Below are 26,954 nucleotides of genomic sequence, written 5' to 3'. Positions count from 1 at the left end.
TTCGGTGAAATACCTATTGTATATCTAGGCCGGTATGTGCAATCGACTCCGGAAATATTACACTTTTTCTTGAAGTTTTCAATTTACAATATACATTATACAACTTTACATTATATACATATTTTCGCAATATTTCGACAGAAATAATTCTAGTTTAAATTAGCATGTCGTGTATTTTCACGCCACACGAAGTTTAATAATATTATCAAGGTTTTTGAAAATATTTTCTTCGAATAAGATTTTTCGGGAAATCGTCATGAGCAACGGATAACATAAATAGTATTTAATTTATGTTTTCTTCTCTCGTTTTAATTGAAACAGACCAAACATAATATTATAGCTACTATACGTAATTATATCATACATAATTTATATTTCAGAGATGCTACTGATATTGCTTCCTCCCCCATGATTACATATATATTATGAATATTTGTTTCTATTCATTATTATCTTGTTCTTATTAATTTTATTTACCTATTACTCTATAAAAATATTATATTGAAATCAATTTTTGATTTTTAAATAAAAATAATAAATAAAAATGTTATTATACTCGCATACTAATATACTATTGTAATTTTATTTAATATTTTTTTATGTAAAATATTATTAACAATATTTTATTACAATTATTCGTATTCATCAAATGTGTATACCGTATACAATTTATAATTAATTAAATAACTATAACTAGGTAATGTGCTTTCTTAAAACCAAACAGTTAGAAATAATTAAAAGTACCAAACTTTGACATACGAGTAGTAGTATGAACACGAGCAATTATATTAATTATAGATACCATTATTATACCTAAAAATTATTTTTTGTTGTATTTTCATATCTCTCGGCTAACCAAATAATGTCTTTCAAATATAGTAGTCGCAAAATAAATTACAATTTAACACAATATTTAAATTATTAAAGGATGACGTTGTCATTTAAAACCGTATATTAAACATACGAAATTTCAAAAACTCTCCCTCAAAAGTTTTGTTTATTAATTATGAAGTTTTCAAACACATTTCATTATCCTTACTTCAGTTAATTTTTCAATATTTAATACACATTGGTAAGTGCTTTTAGTATATTATAATAGTCCTCTGTCGGACGGTTCTTATTTTATATTAACTTGACTGCCTAAACCTCGTGCGTTTCATCAAATACAATAATTAATTTACTAATTATAAAATATTCATTTTTCATATGTAGGTATTATATTATGACTTCGTATCTTCGTGCTAATCGACTTTTTGTTATCTCAAGATTTGAATTTTTTATTGAGTTTTTCCCGACCCAACACTGTATCATTTACTATATTTTTTGATTTAATTAAAATGTAGCAAAAACGTAACACACAAATACAACACGTCAAGACGAAACGGTAGGTTATATTATGTATATATAATATTAGTAAATGTTTACAGTAGGTATTAATTGATCTCAATAAACTACTAAACTTCATCATAGTAGGTAGATCATAATATGAACCGTTCATTAATTTTTAATTAAGAAAATAATAACAATCATATACAATTACGTGGTAATAATAATACCTATCTAATATTATAATTTACAATCAACACGGCGATACGCTGCAATAAACCCGGAGCCGACATTTCAGACTTACGATAATATTATAAAATTCCTTTATACACGATACCTATGTCACTTTTCTCAAATGACACACTCGCACAGTTACATAATGTTATACTATGATCGTATTTATTAAATGCTATGCTTTTTTTGCATGTAACAATCACAATTTTTGTTTATCTATATCATGATATTTAAATGTAATATTTGATAATTTATAATACTGGAGATACATAATTGTTTTGAAATTGGTATTATAATAATCAAGAGCAAGACCACTGTATTTTTGGCCACTAATGAATTTTCAAATTTTAAACTTCAAAGACTTAAGTGGTTCAGTGATTTATTGTCGTGTCTATTTAAGCGGTCTGTGTAATATTTTTTACGTCCAAAGTGGGTCTGCCGTGATCGTTCACACTGATTGTTTCTGTTCTGATTTCTACAGTTGCGTGATTCTGGGGTAACGACTGATCTCCATTACTCGGCGGCTGCACAGAAAATTTTTAAAAAATGTCGATTCATTAATCCGTCGTGTAACTATTAATATTAAATAAATAAATTATCGTTTTTGAAAGCACTTTAAGTGGTTACGTTTTGGATATCGTTGACCGTGACTGTTAATGTTTCGTCCGTGTAAAATTGATAGACGACGTATATTTTATATGCATTTGCAGCTAGTCAATTCAACGCAAAACAGTAAAATATTAGTTCATGATTACATTATACTTTACTCGATTGATATGAAAATGTATCATCTCGGAAGTATACTTACAGCATCCTATCAACCCAGTAAAAAATATTGCAAACCTTCCAATTCTCCATGCAGCGAAAATGATAAACGCTACTGATGTAAGGAAATTAAGACAGTTGAGTATCATCCAAAAATTGATGTACATTAAGTTGTGCTAAAAAAATAAATATAATGTATTAATGACATATTATACCTATATGGCGTTTATTCTTGTACCTATTAATTAAAGGGAAACTACAAAAATCATACTATCATAATAATATTTTAACTGATCTAATCTGTAGCTTGTAGTGCAATACGACTATTGATTTATATTACAAGTACAGAAGTACATTTTGGATTTGGATTTTAAGTTTTTTCACAATGTGAAGCCACTGCTCCGATTGATCTATTACAATATAATGGTACCTATGTAATTTGCGTGAAACTCAATTAATATTTATTTATGTATAATATTATAATATTATTGTACTGCAGACTACATGCAATCAGTAGGTGTAGGTCACCCTACTAATAATTTGACGTACGTTTAAATCGTGTTACACAAAAACTCGTAATAACATAATATTTTGATAAAACTGTCAAGTAACTTTTATAATAACTAATAATTATATAATATTAATGCATTTGTGATATGTTTTCGCTATATAACTAATTAATAGGTATGAAGTGTTTTATTGTTTGATTTTAAAACTTTAGCATAGGTAATGAAATTATATGATGAAATCTTTAAGCGATATTATAATATATTTTATTTTAACAGAATGGAATTGAAGTAAAACGAACACAAATCAAGTTTAAGTGCCTTTCTTTGTCTAACAATATATTATTGTAATAAATCAATCATATCAAAAACCAATTGAACATTGTCTAGTTATCGGAAATTATTTAATTGGAAAACTAGTAGTTGTTACTATGGACTGAGGCTTATAAATCATATAGCTGCGGGTATTGTATGTTTTTGGTATAACGTTTACTTAGGTAGTTAGGGATGTGACACCAAGTTCCATTTTTATTTCATCCATGATATTACATTATATTTTATCGGTGCCATTTCGGTTGCCATAAAATTATTCTTGGAATCGTTATAGTCAGGTTAAAGAAGTGTTCATTTTTTTTTTTATGAAACTTACATACTCGACGAAAGGAAAAACATCTTTCTCTCTATACGTTTTATAAAAATCCGTACCTAAAAAATGATGAGAGTATAATGATAATAATTATTATTACTCTATGATTACTTAAAAAAAAAAAATAAACAAGATATAATATTCTTTTCAGCGGTTGTGGTGACAATAACTGCACATTAATATATAATATATACATATTGTACAATTGTACATATTAATATATTATATACTATATAGTATGTTTACTGCTCTTATCGATTGATATACACAAATACTATCGTAGTCTTATTTACTTAAGATTGGGATAGAGTAAGTGTGTCAAACAATGACGAAGCGACGGTCTTGAGACCGAAAAATCTCCAAAGTAACCTTGCAGTAGTTTCTCGACTGAGTCGTCCAGTGTCGTTCATAGCGATAAAGCTATACATATAAGTATATAACAGTATATACATTTAATTATACTATCGATTTTCCTACTCTTGAAACACATTTATAAATGTACAAGCGTATTTGTACAGCGACTTGGGGGGGGGGAGTTAAAGCCCCCCAAATATTTTTCATGTATCATAAAATTATGTCATAATTTGTTTTATGATTATTGTTTAGCTATTGAGTATTGATAGTTAATTACAACTAATGAGACGTATTAAAACAGATTGAGATCGTCAATGGTTCAAAACTGTTTCAGATTTCAATGCATCATAAATATTGAAAAATGTTCTGAAAAGAATTGGACAATGGTCTTCAATCATTGTCTTGGCAGATTTTTATAACTTCAACAAAATATTTGAAAGAATATAACATTATACTATAGCATATATTATGTAATATTATGTAAATAAATACTGAATCCTTGATTAATTATATGAATATTGTATGGCTTTTTTTTTAATTGAACTTCAACCTTTACCATACGATGTTTGCAGGGGAGGGGGGTTGGTTTTACAACACGTGTTGTTCGTGTTCACAAGGATTTTGTTGCTAAAAATTCTGGGCGGTCACCCATCCGAGAGGTAGCAACGCCGACCAGTATACGTACACTCAGAGCATTTCCACAGATTAAGCTTACGACCGCACCTCACCAAGCCACATACTGCTATGTGTTTGTATAACTTTCAAATGAAATAATATTATCATAAGTGTTACGACGAAATGAAAAAAAAAATAAACATATTAAAATTTACATTAGAGTTTTTAGACAATTGGAGATTTCGAGGTTGTTAAAAATATTAGATCTCCTGAAATTTTAATGAAATTCTACCTGTTTTCTATACCTATACCACTAACCAGAAATATTATGAAACATTGGTCGCACATTGGTACAAATACCGTAGACTGTAGAAGTATATCAATGCGACACTGCATAAAAACAATATAAGGACTTGACAAACATTTTGCATGCTCCATAAGAATAGTATGTTATTACTCAACATATGTAATTACTCAATTACTTATAAGTTATCACTTATTAGCTATTCGTAAGTTGTCAGCCTCATTTTTTTAAATACAATTAGAAGCTAATAGATCAATTTAAGCAGGCTGAGCACGACTTAAGCACCGCGTGCATATTCAATCATCGGGATGATTATACGTTTAGTTTGTGTATATAAAATTAATATTATTATTATAAAATAATATTGTCGTTTGACTAAATAATAAAAAAACGACTGGTGGAGTAACGAGTACCTATAGGTATATTTTGTAAAACAGGTTATTGGAGCAGACGTTGTTGCTTTGATATGACGAGGAGCGGTTGCGGTGCGAGTTTCCAGAAAGCTGACTTTCCGAGCGATTTAACAATACTGCATTATATCGTGATATATTATATTGTATTATAATTATTTCACACGACAATACACGTTTGATTTAAAATATAATGACAAGAAATACAAAAGCTTTAATATGAGCCTCTAGAAGGTTTTTGTATTTTAATAGGGGGCTTTTTGTATGTATAAAAAGTACCAATACGACTTCGGGGGAATATTAAAGGTCGTTCATAAATATCGTTTGAGATATACTTTTGTTTTTTTACAATCGGTAGTGTAGGTATTATTATACGATAGATGTTAATTATTATTACTATCATAATTATTATGTTTCTTCTAGGCATACGTCGTTTCCAACAAATTAAAAGTGGGTACGATTCTTTAAGTTCCAGAGCGGTTATACTTAGTTGAATAATTTTCAATCGATTGAAGTGTGATAACTTTAAAAAAATAAAATTACAAAGGGGTCGGTAATTTGTAGATACCTTGTTCAAAATAAACCTAACAATTATGAATTTAAATCAACTAAATTTGATATATTTATACTTTTTTGTTTAAAATGAAATAAGGTGAATTTAAATGATTGTGGCCCGTGAATAAATGCATATTTAGATTTTGACCATCGAGATAAAAAAGGTTGTCGACCCCTGACTGTTGTAACTTGATGTTTAAATGGAAATCCATTTATATCGTCTTCGGCCAAAAGTACATAATTGTATTTTACTTTGACGCGGTTACGATATCAAATTATTATCTTCATAACTAATGTTTCGATTTTTTTTTTTTTGAAAACACGTTTTTATAAAATGCTTATTTACTTACAGTGTACGTGGCTATTCTCAAATAGTAACTAGTGTACATAATCAGCAGTGAACCCGACAGTTGTGAAAAGATCGAGATGTCGAAATCCAGTTCGCTGTAATATTCTGTGAACGTAAAATATAATATTATGTGTACAACAATATTTACTTAGTTGGTTGCAATTAATAATAATAATATAATAATACAAGCTTATTTGAAAAAAAAAAACCTTCGAGCGATAAACACTATATTATTATTATTAACTCCACTGGCAAGAAATAGTGTTTTGCAGACAATTTCATTCCTTCCCTCGATAAACATCGTTCGAAAACGAAGGGAGAAGTAAAAAATTAATAACATAGTTATTTAATCTTTTAAATTATATTAAATAGGGGAATATCAAGGGGGATTGGTGGTGGTGAATATTTTAGGCAATATTCAGAATAGGCAATATTTAAAGTTCGTGCGAGTGTGACTTATGACTGGGGTGAAATAAATGATTATTAGTGTGTGTTATTGTATGTGTGTGTCCTTACTCCTTGCAAAATTGAATTACACCGTGCCATTTTCGCACTTGTACGTAGGTACAACTATACAAGTCACCGCCTCACTGTCGTGCCCATGAACGTTTTAGAACGTGTATTTATTTATTTTTTTTGGCTTAAAGTATAATGTTAGTACTTTTTGTCAATAATACCGATCGACGACTGATATAATATGATAAGGCTTCTGAAAACGGTTCTGAATGCGTTACTACTTACTTGTGATATCTAGTCGAGATCGATCAGTCACACAATTTAAAATTTCTGATTCCGAATAATCAATATGCGAAATTGCTTACATTTTTAAAACATTCTTATCAAGTTTACAGGAGTTTCGGAACTACGTCGATAAAAGTGGACTGATCTATCTCCAGTAGGTGAATTTTACACATAATAATGAATTCAAATCAGTTTAAAATCTCATCACCTCACTCTTTTAATCTGCCAAAAGATTAGTATGTTTTGGTTGAAATAATTGACCGCCACCAATCCCATTCATGTTATAATAATATAATGCGTTACTCATTGGTGTCGACGTCTGGTTTGCGGCAGTCGCATTCGTGTTCGAGGAAGTCGCATTCGTGTTCGAGGAAGTGGGACTCTCATCTGTGTCCAACCATTGATTGAAATATTTAAACATCAACAGCGTGATGACTAGCAATTGCGACCACTGGGGGACGAAAATAAAAACCATATAAGCAGGTTTATATAATAGTTTAGAGTAACAGTTTTAATGTTTACAAAATAAAGCATTTTTTTTAAAAATCTGTCATAGAAAACTGCATTAAAGTAACATACAACACGATACTATTCTCTAAATTATTATTTAAAGTTCAACTGTTGTAGTCAGACATATAAAAACCGATCTATTTAAAATCTGATGATTAAATACTACCAATTTAGGAGATGTTGAGAAATTTACAACAGGGACATCGTGGTCACGGCACAATCACCCATTTCGTAGGTACACCTGTGAAGTACCTATTTTAAAACTATGTTAATATTGATTTTTTCATTATTTTGTCCTGTGTGCATTTTTATGCTGAAGACGATAGAGGAGTAAGGAAGACTATTCGTTTATTTATTTGTTGACACCTAAACTAGTAGTTACTATAAGACTTTAATATATACGGAAAAGTTGAAACACGTGTTACATTACACGCATTTTTACGAAATTAATACTCTTTAATACCTATAGTTGTTTATGCATTTAGAAAAAAAATCAATGTTGTTTTGAAAGTTTAATTCTACTATCGTCTTCGACTTAAAAATAAATATAAGATAGCAAAATAACAATAAAAAAATGTACAATATATTTTAAAACACCTAGGTGAATCATCGAGTGAAGTGACAACTCTTATATGAGTGTAAGATAGGGAAAATAGCCACAAAATATGAGTTTTGTCTCGTAAGTCGTTGTGAGTCATAACCTCATAACTAACTGAATAATGACAGAAAAAACACAACACCTATAATTTAATATACTTTCAAACTTAAACAGCTTGGGCTCCAATTTAAATCACACCAAGCACGCAGGTCGGTGTGTGGAACTACAGTGGAACCACGATATCTATATGCAATTTGTTCTATAACTGGAATTTTTTTCGTGCCAGATCGATTCGAGTTATTGAAGTTCCGCTGTACTATATGACTATAATAGGTCGGACTAACCGGTTTTCAGTCTGTTGGTGATTAAATTATTTACTCAATAGTTATTGCACTATATCGTAAAGATTCAGAAAAAAAAATAATATCGATCTGCGCGTCTTGACAATACGTCGTACATAAATATCATATTCTAATACTCACGAATTGCAAATAAGCAACGACACGTGCGCCCACGCGGACGGTCGTCAGTCCGAAGAAACACAGTGTTTCGGCCATCGAGGTGGTGGTAAACTCTTACTATGATTATTATTGTACGTGAACGATATTGTGTTGTAATTCAATATTATCGCAACGAAGGAAAGATACCTGCAGATGAGATACTCTGGTCTTGCGGGAGTCGTCTATATAGATACCACAACGGTACGCGTGGTTGTGCGGATAGAGTAATATTATATAATTTAGTTATCTATAATTGTATAAGCGCGCTATTCACATTCGGCTGTGAATAGTTTCAAACGGTAAAAAATTACTATTCTACACTACATCAATTGGTACTTATGAGTATCGCGTATACTTTGGCAACGTTGTCGTGCGTGCGTGTGAAGGTGAATATATTATAATATGAATCGAGTGCGGACGAACGACGGTTCGAGAATTTTCTGCTGTCGCGTATATTAATATAGTATTATTATTGTATATAATAAGTAGGTACAAATACAGTGTGTTGCACAGTGTTATGTAGCGTACCCACTCGAATTTGAAACTAATAATAATACGAAGTATTTGTAAATAGGCACATTGCTGCAGACGTGATATTGTGCAATTCAAAGTATTGCCGTATAATAATTAAACTGCATATTAAAGCTATATATTATGATGAATTATTATAGCATTGTAATCACTAAAATAAATGTAAATATTAAATTGTAATTGTAATGTAATGTATCGTACTTGCAATAGTACCTAATGTGCTGAAACATTTTAAAAATTAATAAATGAAAAAAAAAACTATATGGTTGCCGGTTGGGTATACTATTTTGTTGTGAACAATGATATGTTAGGTTTATTTCTATGAATTAATTGTGATTTGTAATAACTTGTGATGTGTTAATCAAACGAAATTTAGTTTAATTTCAGGCCCCGTGTTTATGATATAAAATAATAAAAATAACAATGCACTATTTATTTTTTATAAGTAATATTAGAATATTACCACAAGTACTTATTTTTAATGCTGGCTAAATTGTTTATATCATGTCTTTCCTGGTCGGATGCTAATCACCTATACCTATTACAACCAGCAATACTGTTTTGCAGTCGATTAGGAACCCTGAAATTATATGAAAACAATGAAAACGTCTAAATATTTTTAGAAATCTTCCACCAGATCATATTTCAAAAACTAATAATCAATAAGTAAGTACTTTTTTTCAGTATTCTCGACATAATTGTCATTTTATACAAACCCACATAATATTATGTACCTACTTTATTGTTCCTGCCTTAAATTAGTAAATATTTATGTTTTGAACAACATAGTGTTACCTTTATGGAAATCAAAATAATATTTTTATAAAAATATTTATTTAAATCTCACAGTTTTTAGAATAACACTTTGATCCTACTGCACTCATTTTTATATCATCGTCTAGATCAAATTTTTCTAAGGCTTTGGTAATATTATTGTTTATACTATTTCTGGTCTTGTGTGATACTTGACGGAACCTAATTAATAGAATTTAAACTTTTTTACAAAAATCATCAAGCTCAACTATTATTCTACAGATTGAGAGCAATTTTGGATACTAACTTGAATGGACACCTTGCATTTCCGTTTTGTGATCAATATTTATACCCTTATAATATATATAATATACAGAAAGTTTTTTTCGTCGATATTCTGTATGGGTAATATCAATATCTCAGAAAACAAGTAGGTAGGTAGCAAAAAAATTTGGTTTTATAAATATTTAGGAAAAATACTGTTCATCATACTAAAAAATTAAAAATATTGTGTTTTTCCGCGTAATGACTTCAAACAATCACTCTGTATAATATAGGTATATAGTATTAATATGTGTGTATGCGTGGGAGACGAACAAAAATGATTATGATATTTACACATTATAATATATTATATTTGAGTGTTATCGTAATGACATAACGACAATAAATAAGGAATTATTATCTTCGCTTGGTTTTTTTGCCGTCGGCTTTGGAATACCCCGAAAACCACGAGGCGGACCTAATCTATATAATAATTTGGGCTATGGGGAATGGTAAACTACTACAAAAGTAGGTAATCTCCTACACGAGATAGGTAGCGTTAACTCGTTAACTCCTAAACATGAGATAGTGTAAGCTATAGTTAACTACTATGCGTGATACCAGATAGTGTTAACTGCTAAGCTTTTATTAAAAGTAAGTTTGAAGAAAAAATAACTTAAACGAGACTTATTATTTTTATAAAAATATCACTTTTTTTAAATTATGATACTATTATTCTTATTATGATTATTACATAATATTTGAAAAACCAGAAATCAATTAAAAACTTACCCATAAAAAAAAAACAAAATTCGTCAGGCGATTACCGAATCATTGATGCCTCTTATCTTTGAGGTCAAAAGAGAGGGAATGAGATTTTCATTTAACGTATGTTCAAGAATTTTCGACACAACTGTCGTGTTAGTTCCATTCAGAGTGCATACAAAGGTTCAATACGTTAATCCGTTAATGCATACAAACAAAAATTTAAATTATTTTATGTTTACTAAAATTATATACAATTTGTCAAATATTTTTGAAATCTCTTAATAACTTGTAAGTATAAACGTTGTGTAAAGTAACTAGTAAGTTGTATTTTTTTCTTTTTATGACCTAGCTTCTCGATACATTCTATGATAGGGGTAAGCATGGTGTGAAAAATATTCTATTTGTATTCTGATGATTTATATTGCGGAGAACGAGAGAAGGAGCAACTATCTTGTGTCTGATCTTTAAACGACGGTCGAAAATGTTAAAAACGTTTAAGTAAAACAACTTATTTTGTGACTCCAAATATGATTAGTATACGTCATGCACTGCAGGGGGGTATTATTGTACTATTCAATCGTATTATACAGCTTAATGCCTTAATGAAGATTTAATATAATAATATACAGATTGATATCGTTTGGAATTGTGATTATAATTGTTCTTATTTTTATTGTTTTTTTTTTAAAGAATTTATAATATACAAAAGCCATTAAGGTTTTGCCCAACGGGTATATAATATTATATTGGTTTTAAGAGTTTAAAACTTGAGCTTTTAGGCAATTAAATTAGTTTTTTCACCAGTATTTTTTTAAGTGTATACTAGAGCGAATGTCTAAAATTAATCACTGTGGCTAATAATATGGTTGTTCCAGATAACTGTCAAGGTTCAGACTTAAGTATATTACTACTTAAACTGTATACTTAATAATATTATGGTAAAAAAACGGTGATGTGCTTTATTGGAAAATATTTTATACCAACAAAAGTACATTTTATAATAGTCGACAGAGTGGTTTTCTTTGTATTTACTGTCTTCCCAAATACCGAGTTAGGTTCTAGGCAATCACTTATTATAACCCTTCTATTTTTTAACCAAGTATAATGTGAATATCCCAAAAATTATACCTTTTTATGTTAGAAGAAACAAGATTATTTAAAAATTAATATTTAAAAATATCTCCGTTGTTGATATTTTCGAAATTATTAAAGTATTAAATAAACCCAAGTATTTTATATTCCTTACGGTTATTTCACAAATTATTACAAATAATATTGTATAGGTAAAATTAAATTCAGAATAAACTATAATCGATTTTATATTTTAAATTGTTAAATATCAGTAAAAAAAAATTGAAATCACATCATGTCACTCCACTTTGCGCAAAAAAATGCAGAAGATCACGACGATTTGATAATTTTTCGAAGAGTTCAATGTTTCTTTTTAGGCTTTAGCTGCCGATAGTGTATCAATATGTATCGTAAGCTATGCGTAAATGTACTACATTTGATATTTTTACCTTATAATTAAAATAAATTATACATTGCAAAATAAAAAAATTGTAATGCATTTTCGAAGCTTTTTAACTTCCAAACGCGTAAGCACATGTTATGTAGATGGTATGCAAATTGCGGTACAAGTATAATGAATATTATTTTAAGCTGTACATTACTGTTAAACGTAAGACGATCATGGTTAGTATTTTTTTTTTCATTTTACTTACAACCTGACGACGTCGATGCTTTTAACAAGGCGTTTTTGCAGAAAACATTTTTTATTATGGAGAATAACTTTTTCTATAATGGCAACCTTACATTTTTATTTCATGTTCTCAACGGTTTATTCTTGAATTTTCGAACACTATACACTGCAAGTTTTTAAAATATTATAATAGGTCTTCATAAGATAAATGTTATGATAGTATTTATATTATATGTATTAAATATTAAAAATTGTTCTTATTAATAATATTAAAACTTAAAAAAATACATTACATGCATGCTCGCATCTTATGAATGAAAACTACCAAGAATATATCAAACATGCTGCTATCCCACATCTGTCAAAAATATATTCACAGAATGCTGAGACACACAAGAAGTCTAAAATATTATAACATACCAGAAACCTTCATGACTCACTTGGTCCCAACGAAGATAATAGACAAAAAAAAACAATATTATTCACTAAAAATAATATTAACTTGTAAAAATTAGCTTAAGTTTCATTTAATAGTTAATTCATTTCATAAACATCTAATGATCAAAACGGATCCTAAACCACGCCAATCGTGTGGAAAAATACCCTCGGTTCAACACATCATTTGTTTCTGCAAGAAAACAACGACATCAGAAACAACCTTAAATTAGATGACTGAATAACTGTTTAAATTAAACACTAGGTCGAGATCCGTACAACATCGAAAAAATAATCAGTTTTTTACAATTAACCATACTATACAACGTATTTGAATAACCTACTTATGTCTTGAAATTTTACTACATAAGACTGTCCCCGTTCGCCTTCTTTCTGTACAAAATGTTATATTTTTAATTAAACACCACCTCTTTATAAACAAATTGTAAACACCAAAAGCCAATAATCTATGTTGTAGTGGATTTTAATAATAATAATAATAAAGATAAAAAAAAATTGAAAAATATGTAATACTTAAAATAATAATCTACCAGGCTAACAATAAAGGAAAATAAAAGAATGATAATAATTTGATATTCAATATTTTATTATAAAATTTAAAGTTATCGCTCGTCAAAAATACATAACGTGTAAAAATATTTTTTTCAAAAAAACTAAACATTCATCGAAATGTAGTTTTAACTGAGATTTGTTGTTTGTGACATGAGTCAAAAAGGGTGAGTTCAAAGAATTAAAATATGAAATAATATTAACTATTGGAAATGCCAATAGAAAAAGCAATAATAATTATAAATAATTGTATTAATACTATTATCATCGATACAAATACTTTCTTCACACGGCGCTCAGTGTATGCAATTTTACTACAGCACATCACGAAGTTCCGTGCATTTATTTTATGGGTATTATTATTTATGCAAATTTTATTTTAAAATAGTTCACGATAAGCTATTGTTAATATACCGAACCAGTTCTCAACTCAAAAAAATAACATTATATTTGAAGGAAATGTCAGGTTGCAGATACATTCAAACCTGCAATAGACGGGATTACGGTGGTTTTCGAACAAGTCGAAATTACAGTAGTCAGCCTCCGTCGCAGATGTCGTTTTTTTACGTCGATAGTTAACGAAAAACTGCTAACCTTATTTTTGGGTCGTTTCACATTTTTTTTTTTTTTTTTTTTTGTCGAATTCGAGTCAGCAGTATCATCGGCACATATCCAGGATGACCGAGAAGTGTTGGATTTCTGTGCACTGGCCTAAACGGAGACAGATGATACAGTTTAATATCAATGCGTGCCCGGAACGGCCGACTTTCGAGGAGACCAATTCCCCCTAGACACCGACATTGACAAGGTCTACTTCTTCGAAAAGGTGGTTTCAAAGACACCTGAACCAGGTCCGTTTCGCCAGCACTGCCACTTTCGAATCTTAAAATCAAACCTTGACAGTATTATGTACTTTATTTGCTACAATTTTGTACACAACCCCAAACACGAGAAAACCCGATTTTTCCATGCGCGTGATGGAAAAATGTTCCACCAGCACTGAAATGGATTATTATAAAATTGATATTTAAACTTCTCAGTATGTATCTTTTCTACATGAAAATCCTTTTATGTGCTATAGGAACTTATCTAATAGTTGAACTATGTGTCTTACCAATTTCATAACATTTCCTACTGTATATACTGCTGACTAGCTATAGCCAAAACGCTGTAAAGTACTACGGTCTTAACATAATAATTTGACAATAAGTTAATAATAACCATACAATATGAATAAACTGAGATTTTCTTACCCCGTACTACATCTTTCTATGACTATAGTATATGGTGAACTAAATGCAAATAACAATAATTGTAAATAGAAATAGTTTGCGCACGTGCGTTGTAATATTTAAAACAAAGTGTTCATTTTATATATAGTCATTTCCGAAAATGTGAATAAATATTGTGTTTGACGGTTGAATATAATTATTTGAAAACAAATATTTAATAATAATAAATTATAATTTATTTACTAATTAAAATTGTTTTAATCATTAAAATAGACCACTACCAATCATTGGTACAATACAACCTAATAGTTGAAAAATACCACTACATCACTAATTATTATATTCAATGTATACTCGAGTAAGAGCCCATATAATATAGTACATTGTATACATAATATTATACAATATATTATGTTTTTGAAAAATCATTATGTAATATTTAAATGATATACTAAAAATGTTTCTGATATCGAGTGCAAGAATGATTTATTCATATTACGTTCAAAATATAGATTTATATTGTTGAATCGATTATATTAACAATGTATAATCTGCAAATTTTAGCTAAAAAATATAATACTTTATAGGTAAGCAGTTTGAGTTACAATGATAGCTCAACAAGTTATTGCAGACATTCGCAGTATACGTTAAAAAAATTTACAAAATTCATTGAGGAAGCCATCCTTCAAAGCTCCAATATAAATGATATTATTTTATTAATAGCAACTTTGAATTTGATTTAAGAATGGAGAAGAGGTTAGTGGGGATATTCAAGGATTTTGGTGAGTTAAACCAACTATGTAGTCATGTAGGTTATATTAGTAGAGGCAGTGCCGGGGCTAGGTATTGCGGGGCCCTGGCACGGATTAATATACTAATTAATATATTAATTCGTGTGCCCTGGACAAGGTATTAGCTCTTAGGTATCTCAGAGAAGGGTACAATTTTAGCTTTTTTTATATCAGGATTTAGAAAAAAAATATTGTTTTTCTTCGAATTTTAAACATTAAAAATAATAATATTAGGGCATTCTTACCCTTTATTTTATTATAAGTGTTAACACAAAATTATTTACAAATAATAAAATAATAAATAATTAGGTTCCTACGTACAACAACAATATTATATATAATTGAAATAAGAACCTATGAATTTTAGATGCCTAATCAAATAAATATTTTAAGAATATAGCTCTTGGCCCTTCTATAATGCTGCCATACGGACATACGGCAATACGCAGAAAGCCTTTCCAAATAAAGAACACAGAGAAAACAATAATTATAGTGATAAATTTAAATATCATTTTCCAAATAACTGCAGGTGATAGGAATAATATTAATATAATACATATTGTGTGATGTGTAGAATAGATTAATACATTTATAGATTTATAATTTTTTAATGTAATTATGTAAAATGTCAATGTGTCTTACGGTAATAAGATGATAATTAAAAATCGAGTGGCCCTTTAACAAGCGCGGGGCCCTGGACAAATGTCCCACCTACAACAAATTTAGATTTGTCATCAATGCATGTCCCATTTTTGGAACATGATAAAAACCATAACTATATTTATAAGTGTTAGGTAGCTAAAAATAATAATAATTATTAATGATATGAACAGAATTGAAGTTACTGAGAATAAATACATATATATTGACGATGTGATTCTTTTGATTTGATCCATTTTAATTGAAATTTGTTTGATATACTATTTTTATATAATTATTAACAATAGAAATTAAGAATTAAAAATATTATGTATCTGATAAGCCAACCATCGGGGTACAAAACATATCGTTCTTAAGATTTTGGATTAGTATAATAGTATTTTGTTAATGTGATTGTCTGGGCAGCTCAATCAACCGGTGTGATGGGAAAAGTATGAGAAGATTTAGAAGCTATTTTTAAGGCGGTAGTGGACATTTTCAACTAAATTTATTATGCCAGTTTAGACGAAGGTATACAGACTTTATAGTCTTTGACGATTTTTTTAAAGTTAACCAATGATTCGGGGATTTCAAAATAATAAAATGTATGTATTTGATTTATGGTAACATTTAGAATCAATATATACTTAATTATTGGAGACCACTGGATAGCCATATCTATGATGAAGAGTGAAGGGAGGATGCACTATGTAGGTTCGGAAACCGTCAAAGTGTAAATTATGAATATGATGCTTATTTTAATAATATGTATAATATTATGATATATTATATTTACAACTTATAAAATAAAAGACTTACAGTATTATATCGTTATAAAATCATTGGCGATAAGAAATAAATCTATTAGGTATATATTATCTTTAAACCCATATAGACATTGAAACTTTATTTTAATATCAATATATATGTATATTTGTGAATACAAATATGATAGCCGTCTTAGGTATATATTATCTTTGGTTATTAATTCGCCGTGTAGAGCAGTGGTTCGAAAGTGACTTTTTCTGAATATTCCACTTCAACTTCCACGGTGTCGAAATTCTGAGGAGACTGAACGTCACCGTCGACAGACTGATGTAAAAAAGGCAACATTTAGTTAATTTAGCATAACTTCACATGTCCGACGTGAATTCTGCCTACTTACTTTTTGTGAAGCTTGTTCCAAAAAAATATATGACGAATTTTCGTCTTTGTAAATCTGATGAACGATGTATACCTTGTAATTGGCAAATACTGTAACATTGCAATCACAATTTATGAGGTTATAATAAACAGTTATAATTATATTATTATACGTCTTACTCAATATGGTTATCGATTTAATGCATATTATGACACTACTGACTCTGGACAACACGAATAGAAAACACGCTACCGCCGACAAGAGGTAAAGGTTGTTGACTATTATCCATATCCTGACGTCTTGTATGTTATTGTACTGAAAGAAAAACGTAGCAAGACAACGTTTAAATAAAGTTTAGTATAAATACCGTTATGTCATAAAACTATAAAAGTAATATTGGATAAGTGTAAATAATTATTTTGAAAAACACATACACATACTTTTCAATTGAAATATTTTACGAATACAACATCATAGAAAAACAAAATGCCATTCAATTAGGTAGTAGTCATGTGTGGTTTATCTCAAACTATATTTCATTCGAATTATTTACCTAATACATAGATTAATATGTGATATCGGAAATTGTGTGTTTCTCACGTAGATGTGAGTCAAAATTAATTCGTTCTGCTGGTTCTGATAAAGCAATATCTTTTAAAAAATTACAAAAATAAAATATTAACTATGTACTGCCTTGATATTATGTAAGATATTAAATAAAATAATTATACAACAAAAAATTGCTATGAGCTTAGAGATTTTCGTTAAGAGTTTGTGTAACATTATAACTTAATATATAATGATAATACACTGAAGATCGTTCTCAACGAGAGTAAAATAATACTCTCTAGATATTTTTTATGAAGTAGACTAAATGATAATAGTACAACAATTATAGTAGTATAGAGAAACTCGAAAGCAAAATTTAAAATTAAGCGAAAAATATTATATATCTTGCTGGAGATATACATTTTAAATTAAAACTTAAATTATCACTCTAAAAGTGGGTTGATAATGATTAATGACATAAATGACCATATTAAAATATTTATTACCTACATGCATAATAATTGTTATTAAATATTTGGTTAATTGATTGCATAACATCAAATTGCTTTAAAGCTTAAGATTTTCGTTATGGATTTGTGAATATTTTATTATGGTTACAAGCACAATAATATTTTGAAAATCGTTCTCCACAAGTAAAATAATACTCTCCGGGTATTATTTAGGTACCTACATAGTATAATAGTATATATATATATATATATATATATATATATATATTGTTAACTTGCTTGGAAGCCCAATAGAATAATATCATTTATAGTAATAAATAAATTACAATGTATACAAATAATAATAACTAGAGAAACGAGAAAACAGATTATTTGAAACGCAAGGAAAAATATTATATAGGTACCTTTCCACCGTAGGTATAAGCGCCATGCGTATATACATTCTAAATTAAAACTTAAATTATTAAATATAATAATATTTATTATGTTTAAAGTGTGTTGATTTTAAGCGTTTTATATACCCGAAACTCGTCGGAAGACGCACTCCAAGTCGATTTGTCTTATTGTTTTATGTAATTTGTATATTTGATATTCGTAACGCTCAAGGAAAACATTACTTAGACCGTAATTTGTCGTATGAAGTTAATGTAAAATATTATTATATGCAGTCATTTCATGGTGTATAATATGGTAGTTCTAACAGTGTATTGTTTTATAATATTATATTTTGAAATCGACGACGAAAAAAATATGACCATGAAATTATCCCTGACGCCATAATTAGTAATATTGCAGAAATACCCTTAATATATTATGAACAGTGACCGCAACCGGTGTCGTAGGTTCCCGGAAAATGTTTATAAATAAGCTACCTTTGGCATAATGTATCCAGGTAGAAATGTATATTAATATTGATATCTGCGAGTTCTCAGCGGTGACAAACACGACGTCTCACTCTCTCGCTAGTCGCCACCTATTCGAAATGAAATCCGACTTTATTATTTAAATATCGCGTACCTGCATAATAAAAATCTACTCGTGGTAAAAAAGTATCAGTGTTTTCAATATTTATTATAGTTACTTGTACATTTTTAACCACTCAAATATAGCATTTTCTAGCCAGTCTAATATGTATTTGTTCTAAATCGTTTAACTTTTCGCCAACTGCCACGCGCATGGATATAGAATTCCGTTTGGAAAAAAACCGATAAGGTATTATAGACTGCGTTTGTAAACTTGGCCAGTGAGTAGGGTTTTTTTTCAATCCAGAAAGTATAATATTATTGTTATTCGGCAGAGTGCAGACAGTAAAATGGTTTCAGTTATAGGAATATAATACGTATATTATGTAAACTCGGTACCGATCCTTTTTTTACGGCCAAAACGATAATGTATAATATACGATATATTGCATCGTACCTATCTCTAATCGCCTAACCACTCGAAGTATACGTTACGCTTTTTATTTTATGTTCACCAACCCCCCACCGATACGTGTAGACAGACTTTGATAGAGATTTTGTATATTATTCAATTTTCAAACGATAACACCTACTGCAACTGATTATGTATTTCAAAATAGGTATTTATCAATTTTAAATTCTCTTGCAGTATAAGGTTTATATTATTGACTTTTATGTGCAATAACTTTCCAAAACCGATTTCACATACCAAGTAATATCTTGGAAAATACAAAGAATTTAAAAAGAAAATAATAATAATTTTAAGAACTAATAGGTTACACTATTTTGGCAATCAAATAAAAATATATTGCAGATTAGTCGTACGTATAACAATATGTTGTAAACGCTGGAGAAAAAAATTGTAATTTTAGAGAATCCCCTGTATCGTATGACCAAATAATAAATATTGCATTAACATACGAAATATTATAGGTAATTGCATGGTTTATGTATAATGTTAGTCAAGTGTTGTTATAGTTTTGGGACATTGTATCACACACTCTAAATATAGTTGTGGATTGTTGTTGAATACAATTTGTACATTAAACGTTTGTAAAACAAACGAAGAGGATATGTTTTTATTAGTCACTGTCATATAATTAGGTAAGTACTCTATATTATAATAATAATAATTTATTACCTACTTATACACACTAAAATTAATAGTAAGAAGTATTTGCACCAAATAAATAATAATACCTATAGCCTCAAAGATATAATGAATATAAGACGGTATATATAATTAAATTTCTAAAATACGTCAAAGTAGGTACTGTACGATTTTTATCTTGCCTATAGTAACATTTCATAAATTATATAGGTACCTAGTACAATAGTGTCATGGGTGTCGGAAACCTTCACCATACATTATTCAATATTAATAAGAAATATAGATAAAAATAAGCAACAGGTACAGTGCAGTATATTTAGTTGCATGTGTTAGTGCTTACTCGGGTAGTGGCATTTCGTAAAAAATGATAACTCGCGTACATCGATAGTATGACGTCACATATTTGGAATAGCAGAGAGGTATTGAAGTATAACTGACCGTAACCTGTGAAACACAAATCATATTAGTTCAATAATAATAGCAATATATATATAATGCACACTTATTCAAAACTGTCCTACGATATATCTGTACAGTTATTTTTTGACGCAAATGAAAAAAATAATTTACCAATGTAGGTATACCTATTGTTATAATCATGACGTGATATTTTGCGTACAATGTACAAATATCATTATATTATAGGTACGTACTTACGTCCCATATTATTATTATTTATTTAATTGTGATGAAAAGTTCCTGGATACTTTACAGGTGTAATACAATTGCGCACATCTAACCTTTTTATAAATGAGAAAACATAACACGATTTTACACCAAAGAGTCTTAATGTTATTGTCTTAAATTATTAGAGCATAAGAAATTCACCTATATTGTCCATAATTTAGTACCTATATATATATATATATATATATGTCTTGTGTGTACCGGCGGGAGGCATACCTAAGCGCCAAAATGAGATAAGAAAAAAGTCGTATCGTTCCAAAACGCCAAAATCGTATCGTTTTTATAAATTTTTGTATTTTTGGAACTTACGTCATACAGCCGTGTGTACTGTATAATGTATTATATTCATACCACATTTTAATTGTATAATATATATAAAAAAATGTTACTTTACTCTGTATATACCTAGTTCAATAGTCAATATATACGCTATTTAAGGGGGTACCTATTATGAACACTGAGCAGTTACCTATAAAGATACTCATGAAATATATATATTATACTATAAATATAATAATAATAAGATGCTCTTTATAGCATAAACATTTATTATGATAAACTCATAATATATACATAGCACATACTATTTTTTTGTTTTTACTAGTCATAAAACGATTAATAATAAATAAAATAATGGGGGCATCAATGCATTACCTATAATATAAAATGTATATATTTCATATGTATACTATTATACTATACCTACCTACCGCTAAGTATTAGTAGTTTAAGTAAATCATTTTAGACAGTATAGGTACAGGTACCTATAGGTCAATATAATATAAATAAATAAATAAATAATAAATAAAATAAACATGTAAGTACCTACGTAATTATCTTAATTTGGAGTAAACAAAGTTACGATGTTACAATGTAATCGACCGTTATAAATTCTCCCTTTATAATATGTTACATAAGACATTGGTGCTATCTAAAATATTGAATAAATATTTTTATATTTGCAGGCAAATTTACATAATTTTAGTTCAAAAAAATGTTTGAGGAAAATGGTATCTAACCTTTTTTGTGGAGGAAAACAGTTTCTTATTTTTGAAGAAAAATGGACCCTCTTGCGAGCCTTGCGACATGACGAATGCGCCGTATACCGAATGTATGTGAATGTTATCGGTCCGGTGAAACGATAACTTTAATTTGTTAAAATACAAATGTTTGTCCCAAAGCAAATTTCCGGAAATCTTCCCGAGGTTGAGCAAAATGTTTCACACATAAACCGACGACAATAATATGATATTATATTGTATGACTAGTCGGCTAAACCTAGGTATACGGTATACGTTATTAACGTACTACAATAATTTACCTGACGATTTTCAATTACTCACCGGTCCATTGCTGATTCGAAATCTTGCCGTCTTTTTCGACGTACCATTCTAATGCGCAGCTGATGACCAACAGTATTATTGAAAACGCTTGAAACCACTGAAATAAAAACCAACACACAAATTACAAGCTAGTACCTACTTAATATACCTATCGACAGCAGAGCTAGAATAAGGGTTAGAGCTACTCGGAGCTATGTAATAAGAACAATTTTATCTTCACTCTGGAGCAATATATTTTTACTCCTAAAGCTATAATATTATTGCCTTTTTTTAAGTAAAATAATTAAAATATATTTTATTGTTGTTGTTTAATAAATTTACAATTTCAATTATTTATACTGGTCAGACACTTAATCTCAATTAAGAATCCTTAAATTACACAAAAAAAAATTTTGAGGTGTTACTATATAGTATAATATCATTAGTGAGTATAAGTATTAAGTAATGTATTTACTATTTTTGTAATAATTATTTTTTAAAGTTTCATCACGGCAAAATAATAAATATATAAATTAAGAACTATAAAAGGTATTATTAATTATTATATAAATAACACAATGATGTGCAATATAATATGAATATTGATTTTTGTATTTCAATATTATGAATTATGATTTACATAATGATGTTATTAATCTACTAATATTATATCATCTATATTTTATATTGTACAATACGTCAATATTGAGTGAACTAAGTTTAGCCCTCAGTTAAAACTTTAAAAGTAAGAGTACAAGTTGTATGTAATACTAATTTGATATTACAAATTCAACTAATAATGATAATATTATGTTATCGAGAAAATAAAAAAAAACAAATAAAAAATACCATTTTAGAAAAAATAAAATGATTAAGTACTTACTCTCTATTGTTTATAATTTGTTTTTAATACAATTCATACTATAATGTTGTATATTATTAATTTTTTTAAATCAATATTTTCAAAATGATAAAAAAATAAATAATATATTATATTGAAAAATGAACTCTGGTAGGTATATTTACATACTTCAATACAAAAAACGCCAACCAATGTTGACGCTTCTCTATACAATTATGCCACTCCTAAATTAATATCTTTCTCCTGGAGGGACCAAATATTAATAATAAATAACCATTTTGCATCTATACAGGTATTAAGTATGTGAATCTGGTCCTGCAATCCGGGGAGACTGCTCGGCGGCGTCATTACCTAGCTTCTGTTTACGTGCAGGGCGCAGACTGGCTGATTTCCCCAAACAATATTATAATAATATATAACATTATATACTCACCAACTGCAAAGCCGTCAACGTATACAACGTTTTGCGGAGATCCGGGTTCGTCACTTTAAACGTCGAGATTCCGAACGCGGGAAAGTCCGACCATTGTTTTTTGAAATATTTTAAATTGACAATCATTGGTACGATTATTGTGTACCTATGGGACTCTTGGGGTTTTGGACGGAAGCGTTCGTTGCGGCGGACGTGCTCGTGATCGACACGGCGTCACGTAAAATGACTGCGATGACCGCGACCTAACTATTTTAATATTTGATATGATATTAATTTACGTTTATTTATCTCATTATTATTAAACTATATTATGATTGTAGGCGAGAGTTGCACGCTAACGAAATCGAAATAATATATTATTATCTGTAGACTAAAATATGCGCTTAAACCGTCGTCGATAGCTGCGTCTGTATACGCACGTACGGCTTGATTAAGATAACTGCTGCAATATAATATTATATTAGTATAAATTGCTGATAAGGGAAAAAAAAGAGAAGTATAAAAAAACGGATGACGGTTAAAGAAATTTGAGGAGTTCGTTAGGTACCAATGTCCTTATGTACTATATACGGTGTGGTCCGTTTAACGTTGGATACTATAGGTATCATTACTTCAGAAAACTATCAAACGTTCTTGAAAAATAATTCTTTATATTATTTTAAGTGGTTACAAAACGACGTAAACAACATAACTATTTATTAAAGTCTCTTCCTCTTTTGAACAACAACATACATTTTTAATTACATATTTCAGGGCAGAATGTTATTATGCAAAAGTATTTTAAGTTTAAATGGACAGAGGACCAATAATTTGAATTTTGAGAGGTAACTCGCTGTATAACTAAAATCCGATCATCAAACTTCAAATAGGTATATATACTCACAAACTTCACTTTTTCAAAATTCGATTTTTATAGATCGAACAATCGAAGTACCCTCGAAAATATTCTGCTTTGGGATAAGGAATTAAAATTGCAAGTTGTCGCTAAAAAAGTAAACTGAATAAATACAATTTAATGGTAAAAAATAAAATTACGTAAAAAAAATATTTTTAAAAACTTTAATGGATTTTGAAATAATATGAGTATTATACGTTAAATGGATCACTCGGTATATGTACAAGGTGTTAACATGATCGTTCTTATACCGTGTGAAATATTGTACACAGCATTTTGGTGAATAAATACCTATAGCGATTATAATAATACTATATGTAGGAAATAGCCAATGTGCAATACCTATTTTGTTGAAGCAACTTCACTGGTAGGCTTATTCACTCTCTTTCCATGTAATTGTTTGATTTTATTTATGATCATCGATTATTGTTCAAACTATTGTAGCAGATAGCCTAGTAAATAATTTTGAAAAAAAAAATTTTAATATAGATATAAGATATAATATATACTTATAGCATACTCGTATAATAATTATTATGCAATATAATACGAGTAGAATAATCCAAAAGTTTTCTTTATTCACAGACATAATATAATAACCTCTCTGGGGTCGGTGATTGGAGTAGTTGTACATATACATTTAAAAAGATGCAGTGCTACAATGTACATACAAAATAATTTAATTGTTATGAGTTAAATATTTCTACTCAAAATACATTATATCCTGTTGGTCACGATATATAGATGGTATATTATGATATTGTCATTACATTATATTGTCTTATAATTGTATACCGTGGTAAGTGAATTTATAATATAAATAGATTTCAAATATATACATATAGATAAAGATATCTGAAGTTGGTTGTTGTCAATTTTTATACGGCGTAATAAACATTGATGATCATCACAAAAAAATAAGAAATAAAACTCTGTATGTTTATTTATTTTACGCCGAAAACGAAATTTTTTCGCTATTCGTAATTCTCCAGAATATCGCATGATAAATGATTTAAAAAAATCATCAGCAAAAAATAATCCATAATATTATTACTTTCCTCTAATGTTTACGTCATGAGTAATTTTGTTCAAAAAACAAATTGTGCAGCAGTCCAGTGGCGTAACAGACTATAAACCAAGAGGGGGGGGGGGGGAATAATTTATTCATCAAAATTAAAACCCACTCACAAGCAGTCAATAGTGGTTGATGGTTAATAGCAGTTATTAACTGTTGTAACTGACTGATATTATCTCTATCATTGATTGAAAATCGAACAAAATTGTGCACGTGGTACCTATTTTGGAAAATTGTCTATAGTGAGATACTTACGTAACAATATTCATTTGAAGTACATATTTTTTAATTAATATATTATTATAATGGCAGGTACCTACCCCTTATAGTTTAATGATTTGAGTATGATTTATCTATACGAAATTTTAGAAATGTAATGGTATTTTTATTCAATTATTAAAAATTGAGTATAGTATGCGAATAATCATTATTAACTTTTAATGTTTCTATTCCTCACTGAGATTATTTTTTATTGTAAATAATAACAACTATAATTTGTTTATAAATGAGCTTAGGATGCTGCAAAAATATTATGCTAATGTCTGTAATTCTTCATACTATATATGACATTATTTGAAACACTAAGTACATTTACGATTGCAAAAAATTCAATACCTATTCAATTTTTATTATTTTTCTAAAAACGATTCTCCACTTGGTATTATATTTTAAATTTGTTATTTATTCAATTTTGAATAATCTGGCTAGGAGATAAATGTATTAATTAAAATAAAATAACGGAGGTTAAAATGTTGGTGGAACAAAATAATAAATTATTGAACGTCGCATAAATATTAATGTTATAAATTTACCTCCATTTAAAAATGAAAACAAATTAACAAGAATTTCAAAAAACACAGTCAAGCAGACAAGACCAATATACTATTATGCAAAACAATTTCGGTGATCCCAAAACTGATATTAATATTAATTAACACCTATTATATTATAATTATTCGAGCGTTAAAGTCCATTAAAAATTATTATTAATCGGATACACAAGCCACTGGAGACCGTGATGCATGAACGAATATCGAAAGAGGTATCACAAATATTTTGATAGGTGTTATTATATTATATTTGAGTGTAAAACATTTAAAATTCAAAATAATAAATATATCCGCAGCCTCACGGCCATAGAGCAAGCTAAGGAAAAAAGGCACGACAATGTATAATATTATATCTATATTTATTATCTATATTTATATTTATATTATTAGCTCGAGACTCGAAGCACAGGAGTGTTAACTATTTTAACCTTGTAAATATTGTTATTTTTAACAGACGGGGTTACTAATTATCTACCGAATCAATTAATACCTATTACCTATTAAATTGGCAAACAT

The 26,954-nt window shown here is 28.7% G+C and overlaps 2 protein-coding genes across 2 annotated transcripts; both read right to left on the bottom strand.

Annotated features, from left to right (window-relative positions):
- Positions 1–1,362: 1,362 nt before the first annotated feature.
- LOC111035854 lies at positions 1,363–8,820 on the bottom strand. Its single transcript, XM_022317647.1, has 6 exons — positions 8,396–8,820; positions 7,109–7,256; positions 6,066–6,169; positions 2,369–2,501; positions 2,188–2,270; positions 1,363–2,084 (listed from the first exon to the last, which is right to left on the bottom strand). The coding sequence occupies exons 1-6, from the start codon at positions 8,468–8,470 to the stop codon at positions 1,956–1,958; spliced, it is 672 nt and encodes a 223-aa protein (XP_022173339.1). The 5' UTR covers positions 8,471–8,820; the 3' UTR covers positions 1,363–1,955.
- Positions 8,821–15,882: 7,062 nt separating this feature from the next.
- LOC111035857 lies at positions 15,883–24,004 on the bottom strand. Its single transcript, XM_022317653.1, has 6 exons — positions 23,639–24,004; positions 22,365–22,461; positions 20,675–20,778; positions 17,422–17,557; positions 17,264–17,352; positions 15,883–17,190 (listed from the first exon to the last, which is right to left on the bottom strand). Exons 1-6 carry the CDS (start codon positions 23,762–23,764, stop codon positions 17,083–17,085), a joined length of 660 nt encoding a protein of 219 aa, XP_022173345.1. The 5' UTR covers positions 23,765–24,004; the 3' UTR covers positions 15,883–17,082.
- Positions 24,005–26,954: the final 2,950 nt, after the last annotated feature.

The sequence above is a fragment of the Myzus persicae genome, unplaced genomic scaffold, assembly GCF_001856785.1.
Source record: "Myzus persicae strain clone G006 unplaced genomic scaffold, MPER_G0061.0, whole genome shotgun sequence".
NCBI classification, from domain to species: Eukaryota; Metazoa; Arthropoda; class Insecta; order Hemiptera; family Aphididae; genus Myzus; species Myzus persicae.
The sequence above is the reverse complement of the archived record's forward strand: the minus strand, read 5'-3'. Positions and strand labels throughout refer to the sequence as shown.